This window comes from Halichoerus grypus, chromosome 13 (genome assembly GCF_964656455.1).
Source record: "Halichoerus grypus chromosome 13, mHalGry1.hap1.1, whole genome shotgun sequence".
Lineage (NCBI taxonomy): Eukaryota > Metazoa > Chordata > Mammalia > Carnivora > Phocidae > Halichoerus > Halichoerus grypus.
In genome coordinates, this window is record NC_135724.1 from 162,135 (window position 1) to 174,435 (window position 12,301).

At 40.1% G+C, this 12,301-nt stretch overlaps 1 protein-coding gene across 7 annotated transcripts in view; it reads right to left on the bottom strand.

Annotated features, from left to right (window-relative positions):
• Positions 1-12,301, bottom strand: part of ADNP2 (ADNP homeobox 2) — a 31,473-nt gene that overhangs the window by 4,902 nt on the left and 14,270 nt on the right. For all 7 annotated transcript variants that reach the window (XM_078060134.1, XM_078060136.1, XM_036067833.2 and 4 more), the window contains one exon: positions 4,248-4,337. In XM_078060134.1, the coding sequence (XP_077916260.1) occupies positions 4,248-4,337 (90 nt within the window). The remainder of the gene's footprint in view (positions 1-4,247; positions 4,338-12,301) is intronic.

Below are 12,301 nucleotides of genomic sequence, written 5' to 3' on the forward strand. Positions count from 1 at the left end.
GCGCAAGGCTTTGTGCCAATACAACTACAGACACTAATTCAATTTCATAGAATTTTCATGTCACAAAACAGTATTCACTGCTTTCTTCTCAAACATCTGAAAATGAAGCAGCTATTCCCAGCTGCAGACCGTACACACAGGACCTGGCCCACAGCGCCTCGCTCGCTGACCCCTTCCAAGCCATCTCCTAAGCCACAATCTCATTACGCCAGCAGAAGAAATTCACTCAATTCTCTGCAAGAGAAAATTCATCTCTCCCCTTCTCATCCCACTTCCCATAGTTCCAATGTTGTTTTTACTCCAAACTCTAAAACCTCTAGAATTTATCTGCAAATAACCTAACATGCAAATTGTTAAACCCGTCATTACTTTTATTTCCCTCATTCCTAGAGAAGGTAAGAGCCACATGGACAGTGCTTACCCCATGCAAGTGTCCAGTAAACTATGTGACAACCAGGAAGGAAAGAGGGCTGGACCTAAGGCACTCCAACAATCCTGAGGGAGCTCCAGGCCAGAACACAGACAACAACGCAGAATTCCTCTCTAGGCAAACATGAGGGAATTCAACAAGCTTGGGGCACATGGACAGGCATCTGTACAAGAGCTGGCTGGCTGAGAAATGCGATGTTAAACATCCAAAAATTTGCTGGTTTGTGAAGGTTTGAGAGTCACGAAGTCTTTGGTCTCATAAGTCTCCAGACCCTAGAGCTGGTGAACCACAGAACGCTTGGCCCTGGCTTCATGGAGGAAGAAGAGAAGACCCGGGCCGACTAAACGCTTCACCCGAGGTCCCGCCATCGGCGGTGGGAGAGACCTCTCTGCGACACTGCTTCTTGCTATCACAGTGGGTCACCCCGTCCTTCCTAAGCCTGTGCTCTCAAGTCCCCCCCCACACACACACACATATTCAGGAGTTTTCTCACTCCTATTCACACAGGTTTCCCTCTTGCCACAAGTCAGAGAAATCACCCAAACATGTTCAACAACATGGAATTATCTTCTCAGCAATTAGCAAAATCCCAGCTTCTGGCATTTCTGATAGGATCTAGAATAAACCTACGGCAATGGCTGACCCTAGACCACAAACTAAAAAAACAATAACCCATATTTCACTGACTGTAAAAGACCTCCCCCCCCATATTTTACTATCTCAGATATCTGAATATACCTTACAACTAATACTTCAATGGTACAACACAGCTTAAATGAAGTATTGCTTTAGTTTTATTAGAGGTTCATTAAAAAATGGTGTATCTAGGGGCGCCTAGGTGGCTCAGTTGGTTAAGCGACTGCCTTCGGCTCAGGTCATGATCCTGGAGTCCCAGGATCGAGTCCCGCATCGGGCTCCCGCTCAGCAGGGGGTCTGCTTCTCCCTCTGACCCTCCTCCCTCTCATGCTCTCTGTCTCTCATTCTCTCTCTCTCAAATAAATAAATAAAATCTTTAAAAAAAAAAAAATGGTGTATCTAGGAACATAGGCAATAATTTTGTAGTAATGTACGGTAACAGATGGTGATTACACTTACCATGGTGAGCACTGAGAAATGTAGTTACTAAATCACAGTTGTGCATCTGAAACTATCATTGTATGTCAATTATACTTGAATTATACATTTTTTTACATTTATTTATTTATTATTTAAGTAATCTCTACACCCAATGTGAGGCTCCAATTTACAACCCCAAAATGAAGAGTAGCATGCTCTACCAACTGAGCCAGCCAGGCATCCCAATGATAAGTTTTTCTAAATGGTGTGTTTTATACTCAAAGAAATACTATAGTAAAAAACCAGTCAGTGAAAATTACACTCAATGAAAGAGCCAACAGAAATTACTAACAGCTGCATGTTACTGTTAGTGATGAATAGATCTTTGGGTTAGGGAAAGATTTCTTAAATACGAAAACATAAACAAGATCCATAAAGGAAAATATTGATAAACTGAAATTCATCAAAGCAAGAAAGCTTCTGCTCTGTGAAAGACACTGTTTAAAAAATAAAAAGACAAGCCACCGGCTAGGAGACAATATTTGCAAATGTCATACCTAATAAAGGACTTGTATCCAGAATACATGTTGTAGGCATGTTCAAGTCTCAATACGAAAAAATAACACAATTTTTAGCAAATGGGCAAAAGATATGAACACTTTACCAAAGAGGGCCTCCAGATGCCAAATAAACATATGAAAAGATACTCAACATCTTTAGTCACCAAGGAAATGCAAATTAAAGCCAGGGAAGGTGCCACTACACGCCTATTAAAATGGAAAATAAGTGGATAAATCCATAAGCACCATAACCCAGCAGAATCAAGTCTAGCTTAGATGCAGAGTAACTAGACCTCCTACATTACTGAGGAAAATGGTAAAGCCACTTTGCAAAACAGTCTGGCAGTTTGTTATAAAGAGAAATATGTACTTATTTACCATATACAATCCAGCAATTTCAAGCCTAGGCATTTACCCAAGAGAAATGAAAGCCTATATTCCTATAAAAGCCCCCTGTGAAAGTTCCAGGATGAGTGATCACTCGGGAGCAAGGCAAGTGTGAGACCTGGGCCCTACTGGCAACAGAGGAAGAAAAATGACCAAGGCCAGATGCAGAACAGTAGAGTGAGGAGGACTGGGTGCTGGCAGCAACCCTCACCCTGGACATGCACCAACCCCCTGCCAGTCAGTCTGAGGCTGCTTCCTCAGGTCCCACACTGAGTTCCATCACCTAGTAGAACCTCAGCAGGTCTCTGTCCCCAAAACCCAAACATCTAACAAATCTCTTTTCTCTGAGCCCCTGAGAACCTCACTGTAGCATGAGCCACACATTCCGGCCTGAGTGCACATTCCTGCCACCGTAGGAACAAAGAGGACTCAGGCAGCCATCTAGCAGACAGCACAGTCTCTACCACACTGGGCAGTGGTGGTTTTTCTGAATATAGTATCTAATCAACAAATTCAATCTCTACTATTTCATACGGTTAACACTTTATGCCTAGGCCCTATTCACCCCAACAAAAACAAACATCTTAAGAAAAAAATACCTAACTTGTACCTATTTGTATCAGGGACTCAAAAAGCTTTACCTACTTTGTAGCAGGTACTCAAAAAGTGTTTCTTGATGAAAAGCTTATAATTATATATTATACTGCATGTTACTTTATAGGATCTTCTGAGAATTCAGAAGAGAAAAACAGTGAGGCGTAAGATTCATGAAGTCAAGGTCTTCAAAGCAAGGTATATTTGAACAGCCATGTGCCGTTTCAAGCAGGAGAATAACCAAATCAAAGTGGTTTCAAGGCATCTTGTGGCAGGAGACCAACAGGTGGGACACAACCCAAAAGCAGAGAAGCGGAACACAGGAGGACTGTTGGCAAGAGAAATGTTTTTAAAGAAAACTGTGACAGAACAATGATTGACTAGTAATAGGAAAACTTTTTTAAAGCCAAAAGTCCCAAGGCCAACGTGACTTGGACAAATGGAGGGGAGAGGTGAGAGTGGTGGAGTGGTGGAGACTGGGACGGTTAAATCAAATCTGGGACATGCTGAGCTTGACACTGATGAAGGTGCCAGTGTTATGGATGGCTGGGTGGTAGGAAAGGTTTTCCAGAAGAAAACACTTTAATAAGGAGAATTTAGCTTCAATCTGCTTAGGCTTGAGGTCTCCAATTATTATAAATTGTGTTCCTCATCTCAAAGATTCATTTTTTTTTTTTTAAAGATTTTATTTATTTGAGAGGGAGAGAGAGAGAATGCACAGGAGCAGGGGGAGGGGCAGAGGGAGAAGCAGACTTCCCACTGAGCAGGAGCCTGACATGGGGCTTGATCCTAGGACCTGGAGATCATGACCTGAGCCAAAAGCAGAGGCTTAACCAACTGAGCCACCCAAGCGCCCCATCAAAGATCCACATTTTTAATGAAGCTTCTGAAACCAGGATGAACCTTCATCATACATAATGACATGGCAATTCTTTTTACTCAGAATAGTTATAAATCCAAGGCCCTTCTTACATGAGTGGCATCTTATGATCAAGGACAAACAGTAGTTTCACTACATCACATTATCAACTTTATATACAGAAAACTCTCAAAGTAACAATGATTCTATACTATAAAGCATTTAATTTTGTTTTTTTTTTCCCGCCTCCCCCTTCCTTATTGATCAGCAATCCCAATAACATGTGATGTTCCTCAGAACTGAAGTGACACTTACCCCCAACTTCTGAGGAAATATAAAAATCAAATACAAAAATACATACCACTTTCTTTCCAGAAGGTTCCCAGAGAGAAATATCTCCCCATGATGTGTTAAAAAAGTACTTCTCTCCTGGATCAAAGCCTTTAAGGTCCTTTTAAAAAGGGAGAAAAAGAGAGATCATTAAGCAATTTCAGAAGATAAAGAAATATTTAATAACCTGAAGGGATTATTTAGCACCTAAGAAATCTACGTGGGAAAGTGAAATGAAAACACAGTCCATGAACAGACTGTGGCAGAGCACCCGTGAAGCACGAGAAAGGAGGAAAAGGCTGAAATAATCCATTTAAAATTAAAGTTTTAAATTATAGTTAAAAATTATAGTTTTATAAGAAATAAACAGCTGACATTTCCCACCAATAATTTTTAAAAGATCAAAGCTGCATGAGTGAACGCCGTCTTCCATCAGTGGTGAGCACCTGGAGGATGTGCGAGGGAGAGTATGAAGTGGAAGCTCCCAGTGTGTGCCTGACCAAGGACACCCAGAGTCAGCCCTGCGGAGGGCGGTGTGGACAAGGGTGTGGCTAACACAACAGAAAGGGGGTGAGAAGAGGGTGGAGGGTGTTGGACACTGAGAACTGAGCAACCAGATGCAATGGGGTTCACAATCCTGTGTTAAACAAACCAAGTGTAAAACATATTTGGGGGAAATTGGAGAGATCTGAATATGGACTGGGTGTTAAGAAAGACACATTTAATGACAGAGAAAGATTAAAGTAACTGAAAAAGTAATAAAAAAGCATGATAAATATGAGCTCACTGTGGTGAAGACTACTCACACATAAACACACGAAAGAAGAAGCTGAACAACAAGATGTTAATAGTGGTAACCTCTGAATGGCAGGAACGTGGCATTTTAAATTTTATTCTCTAAAGAAATGACTACCTGTATTTTCTAACTTTCACAGTTTATATTGCCATTTTATAATAATTAAAGATTTGTAATATAAAGAAGAATTAGTTAAGCCAGATAATGATGTAACAATTGCCTTCAAATATACCTATGCTGATACACTGCTTAACAACTCAACTCAGAACTAGAGAAAAGTACAAATTATTATAAGGGTTTATTTATTTATTTTTTAAAAATTTTATTTATTTATTTGACAGAGAGAGACACAGTGAGAGAAGGAACACAAGCAGGGGTAGTGGGAGAGGGAGAAGCAGGCTTCCTGAGGAACAGGGAGCCCGATGCGGGGCTCAATCCCAGCACCCTGAGCTGAAGGCAGATGCTTAATGACTGAGCCACCCAGGCGCCCCTATTATAAGGATTTAAATTGGAAATAACGTATTCTGAGGTTTATAATATATATAGAAGTAAAATATATGGTAACAACACAAAAGCTGGAATGGGAAACAAGCCTAGTATTGTAAGGTTCTTTTTTTTTTTTAATTTTTATTTATTTTTTAAGTAATCTCTACACCCCACATTGGGCCCAAACTCATAATCCCAAGTTCAAGAGTCGCACGCTCCACCAACTGAGCCAGCCAGGCGACCCTTGTAAGGTTCTTACATGTGAAGGAGTATATTAGAAAGGTAAACAAATACATATAGCTAATAAGCCAATAATGGAAATGAAACGGAATCATGAAAAATATTCAATCCAAAAGAAAGCAGAGAAAGAATAAAAAAAACCCAGAAAAGTCAAGTAAAAACAAACAGCAAGACAGGAGATTCAAACTCAACCATATCAATAACCATTAATTAATATTAAATAACAGGGGCTGGAAACCTTTCTTTTTTTTATTAAGATTTTTATTTATTTATTTGACAGAGAGAGACACAGAGGGAACACAAGCAGGGGGGAGTGGGAGAGGGAGAAGCAGGCTACCCGGCAAGCAGGGAGCCCGATGCGGGGCTCGATCCCAGGACCCTGGGATCATGACCTGAGCCGAAGGCAGACGCTTAACGACTGAGCCACCCAGGCGCCCCTGGAAACCTTTCCTGAACTAAAGGCCAGATAATAAATATTTAGGGCTCTGCCAGCCATTCAGGCTCTCACACAACTCAGTGCTGCCATCAGGCACAAAAGCATCCATAAACACTAACAAGCATGGCTACATTCCAAGGAAGTTTATCGACAAAACAGACAGCAAGCCAGGTTTGTCCCACAAACCACAGTTTGCCTACTCCTGGTCTAAATACTTAAATTAAGAGGCACAGGCTATCAGACTGGGCAAACAAAAACAAGATCCAATTACATGCTATCTACAAAAATCTCACTTTAAATATAAAGATATAGACAGGTGAAAGGTAAAAAGAAAGAGCTGTGTCATGCTATTAATCAAAAGAAAGCTGGAGGAATTACATTACCACCACACAAAGTAGATTTCAGGGGGAAAAAAGAATATTAACATGGATAGGAAGTCACTTCATAATGGTAACAGGGTCAATTCATTAGCAGAACAAAGCAATCCAAACGTGTATGCACTTTAGAAAGAGAAAGTACATGAAGCAAAAACTGAACTGAAAAGAGAAATAAATCCAAATTTATAGTTGGGGACGTCAACACACCCTCTTCTCTCAGTGAGTGGTAGAACACTCACACAAAAGTCAGGAAGGATAGAAAGGACCGAACACAATCAACCAACCTGACCTAACACTGACAGACCTCTCTACCCAATAACAGCAAATAAACATGAAACATTTACCAAGACAGAGCTTATGCGGAGCCATAAAATAAGTCTCAATAAATTTAAAAGGACTAAAATAATTATGAAGTATGGTCTCCAACTAAAGCAAAATTAAACAGAAATCTGTAACACAAGGTATATAGAAAATCCCCTAATCCTAGAAATTAAACAACATACTTCTAATCCATGGATCAAAGAAGAAATCAGGAGCGAAATTAGACATTATTTCAAAACTGAATGAAAGTGGAAACAGTAAAATCAAGTTTGTGGGATGCTTCTAAAGCAATGCATAAAGGGAAATTTACAGCACTAAGTACTGAGAAAACAAAGACCTAAAAAATAAGATCACTACAGCTCCTACAGATAAGGAAATAATATGACCTTTATGCCAATAAATATTACAACTCAAGTTGAAATGAGTAAATTCCTCAGAAGAAGACAAACTACCAAAGCTCACTCAAAAAAAATTAGATAACATGATAGCCTGATATCTAGTCAAGAAACTGAATTCATTGTTAGTCTTCCCACAAAGTGGGGCACCTGGGTGGCTCAGTTAAGTATCCGGCTCTTTATTTTGGCTTAGGTCATGATCTCAGGGTCATGAGATCAAGCCCCACATGGGGCTCCACGCTCAACGGGAAGTCTGCTTGAGATTCTCTCTCTCCCTCTCTCTCTGCCTCCCCCCCACTCCCCCTACCCCGGTCATGCTCATGCTCTCTCTATATAAAAAATAAAATAAAATAAAAACAAAAACAAAAACAAAACCTTTCCACAAAGAAAACTCCAACTCTAAAGGGCGCCTGGGTGGCTCAGTCGTTAAGCGTCTGCCTTCGGCTCAGGTCATGATCCCAGGGTCCTGGGATCGAGCCCCGCATCGGGCTCCCTGCTCAGCGGGGAGCCTGCTTCTCCCTCTCCCACTCCCCCTGCTTGTGTTCCCTCTCTCGCTCTGTCTCTGTCAAATAAATAAATAAAATCTTTAAAAAAAAAAAAAAAAAGAAAACTCCAACTCTAGATGGCTTTGTTAGGAATTCTACTAAACATTTACAGAAGAAACATTATCAATTCACAAACTTCCAGAAAATAAAGAGGAAGAAACAATTCCCAGTTCATCCCATGAGGCCAGAATTACCCTGACACCAAAACTAGACAAAGATACTACAAAAAATTGAAACTACAGACCATATCACTCATGAATATAGGTGCAAAAATCCTTAACAAACATTCTGCAAATCAATCCAACATATATATAAAAGAACCAAGTAGAATTTCTCCCAGAGATAGTTTGGTTTAAGAGTTTATTTTTTAAAAAAGAAAATCAAACCACGTTGTTCACCATATTAGACTTAAAAAAGAAAATTATCTTGATACAGAAAAATCACTTTAACAAAATTCAACATCTAGTCATAATTTTTGCTCTCACCAAGGTAGGAATAAGGAACTTCCTCAACCTGAAAAAGGATCTACAGAGAACATACAGCTAACAATCACACTGTATGGTAATATAATAAACATTCTTACTGCTAGTGTAATACAGCTTTATTTCAAAAAAATTTTTTAAAGATTGTATTTATTTATTTGACAGAGAGAGAGAGAGAGCACAAGTAGGCAGAGTGGCAGGGAGACGGAGATGCAGACCCCCACTGAGCAGAGAGCCCGCCATGGGGCTCCATCCCAGGACCCTGAGATCATGACCTAAGCTGAAGGCAGCTGCTTAACCGACTAAGCCACCCAGGCGCCCCTTTATTTCAAAATTTTTTAAAAAACCAATACCACCAAATGGTAAGGGTACAACTGAAACCCTCACACAGTACTGACAGGAATGTAGAATCACATAATAGCCATTTCCTATAAAACTAAACAGATGTTCACAAAAATACTTTTATAAGGAGAAACTTATTCATAATGACTAAAAACTGAGAACAGCCTGGGTGTCCACCATCAGGAGAAAAGACCAATAAACTAATCCATCCACGTAATGGAATACTGCAACCATATGGAAAAATCCTGCACAGGAGCACATATAATTTCATTTACATAAAACTGTAGAACAGGCAAATCTAATCTATAGTATAAAATTTCAGAACACTGGTAGCCAGTGGGGTGGGGACAACGACTGACCGAAACAGGGCTTGAGGAAAATTTTCTGGAGTGATAGAACTGTCCTAATCTTGATGGGAGACTTGTATTACAGGAGAATATGCACGTCAAAAAAATCATCATTTGGAGAAACTTAAGTGCATTTCTTTTTTTTTTCTTTTTTTTTATTTATTTGACAGAGAGAGACACAGCGAGAGAGGGAACACAAGCAGGGGGAGCGGGAGAGGGAGAAGCAGGCCTCCCGCCGAGCAGGGAGCCCGATGCGGGGCTCGATCCCAGGACCCTGGGATCAGGACCCGAGCCGAAGGCAGACGCCTAACGACTGAGCCACCCAGGCGCCCCATGGAGAAACTTAAGTGCATTTCACAGCATATAAATTCCTTCTCCCCACCCTGCCCAAAAAACTAACAAACACTAAACTCTAGTGACATGTATGCTGAAAGAATGCAAGGGTAAAATGTACTGTTGCTGCAACTTTCTTTGAAATGCATCAAAAAAGAAGATAGAATGATGGGCTAAATACAAACACATAATTGTTTAATATATATAATTGTTTATATATACATACATGTAATTGTTTTACAGGTGACTATATAAACATGCATACACACATATATAAATGATAATTTCATAGAATTTAGGTGTAGGTAGATGGGTTTTCACTGTGTAACCCTTTCAACATTTCTGTAGGTTTTAATTTTTCATAAGAAAATACTGGAAAAGGAAGAAAGAAACAGCAATGTTTTGTCCCAGGAGATAAGGGAAGGGGGTTTAGGGGAAGCAGTGTTCTCCAATGCCAGATGCAGCCACCCCCCCCCCAAAAAAAGGGCGCCTGGGTGGCTCAGTTGGTTAAGCGACTGCCTTCGGCTCAGGTCATGATCCTGGAGTCCCCAGATCGAATCCCGCATCAGGCTCCCTGCTTGGCAGGGAGTCTGCTTCTCCCTCTGACCCTCCCCCCTCTCATGTGCTCGCTCTCATTCTCTCTCTCTCAAATAAATAAATAAAATCTTTAAAAAAAAAAAAGGAGCTAGTAAGAAAGAAAAAAACAATTATTAGGAAATAAATAGAATATACTAAACATATTTCAATATATTTTTATAGATAAGATGTAGAAACAGGTTAATAAATTTTTGAATATCTCTTCATACATACATAGGCCTCTAAAGATTGCTTGCTATAGGGGCTGGGCTCAGGACATGACAATTTGTAAGCACTGGTTTAAATGTCTCAATCCAATCTATGACTTGATGCACAGAAGTTAAGTGTACGGTCACCTGCAGAAATGGCCACTCTGAACAGAATAGCAAAGAAATAAACTTGAAACAGTGAAGAAGCAAGAATAAGACCTAAATAAACAGAAAGACATTCTATTCATGGGAAGGGATATTGTTAAGATATCAATACTATCCAAAGTGACCTACAACACAATCCCTATCAAAATTCCAATTCTCTTTTGCAGAAATGGAAAACCGAATCCTCAAATTCATACGGAATTGCAAGGGGTCCCAAACAGCCAAAACAATACTGAAAGGAAAAAAAAAAAAAGAACAAAGTTGGAAGGCTCACACCTCCCGATTTCAAAACTTACTACAAAGGTACAGTAATGATCAGTGTAGGGGCACCTGGTTGACTCTTTCAGTGGAGCATGTGACTCTTGATCTTGGGGCTATAGGTTCAAGCCCAGGCTGGGTATAGAAATTACTTAAAAATAAAATCTTAAAAAAAAAAAAGCGTAGTACCAGCATAAGGATATACAGACCAATTGAATAGAACTGAAAGCCCAGAAATAAACCCAAGCATCCATGGCCAACTGATTTTTGACAAGGATGCCAAGTCCATTCAATGACGGAAAAACAGTATCTTCAATAAATGGTGCTGGGACAATGAATTTCTACAGGCAAAAGAACAAAGTTGGACTTCTACTTCACACCACATTCAAAAATTAATTCAAAATGGATCAATGAGGGGCGCCTGGGTGGCTCAGTCGGTTAAGCGTCTGCCTTCAGCTCAGGTCATGATCTCGGGGTCCCAAGACTGAGCCCCATGTCGGGTTCCCCCTGCTCTGCAGGGAGTCTGCTTCTCCCTCTCCCTCTGCCCCTCCCCCTGCTCCTTCTCTCTCTCTCTCTCTCACTTGCTCATTCTCTCTCTCAAATATAAAATCTTTAAAAAAAAAATGGATCAATGATTTAAACAAAAAGAAATACAACCATAAACCTCTTAGAAGAAAACATACAAAAGAATCTTCATGACTGGATTTGGCAATGGATTCTCAGATATGACATAAAAAGCACCAGAAACAACAATAACAAAAATAGGTAAACTGGACTTTTTCAAAATTTAAAATCTTTTTGCATTGAAAGATACTATCAAGAAAGTCAAAAGAAACCTACAGAATGGGAGAAAATATCTGCAAATCATATCCAATGAGAGTTTAACCATCCAGAATAAAGAACTGCAATTCAACAACAGAAAGACAAATAATCCAATTAAAAACTGGGTAAAGGATTTAAACAGAAATCTCTGAGGAGGGTACACAAATAGCCAAAAAAACACATGAAAGATGCTCAACATCATTAGCCACTAAGATGGCAAGGGAGTAGGGGAGAAAAAGAGGAAGGGGAAAAAAAACAGAAAGTAGCAAGTGTTGGGTGCCTGGGTGGCTTAGTTGTTAAGCATCTGCCTTCGGTTTGGGTCGAGATCCCAGGGTCCTGGGATTGAGCCCCACATCGAGTTCCCTGCTGGGCAGGAAGCCTGCCTTCTCCCTCTCCCGCTCCCCTCTGCTTGTGTTCCTGCTCTCGCTATCTCTATCAAATAAATAAATAAAATATTTTTAAAAAAATAGCAAGTGTTGGCAGGGACGTTGACAAAGTGGGCCCCTCACACACTCCTGGCCAGAGTGGAGAAGGGTGAAGCCACTGTGGAAACAGGCTGGTAGTTCCTCAAAAAGCTAAACATAAAATTATATGACCTAGCAATTCTACTCCTAGGTATATACCCAAAAAATTGAAAACAGGCTCAAATAGATACTTGTCAGCCAAAGTTCACTGCAGCATCCTTCACAATAGCCAAAACATGGGATCAACCCAAATGTCTAACAAGGGATGAACTGCTCAACAAAATGTGGTGTATTCATACAATGGATATGATTTAGCCACAAAAAGGAATTACATTTTGATACATGCTACAACACAGATGAAGCCTGAAAACATTAACATAAGTGAAATAAGCCAGACACAAAAAAATTCCACTTACATGAAACATCTACAGTAGGCAAATCGAGCTAGGGTAGATTATAGGTTACCAGGGGCTGGAGTAAAAAGATGGGAG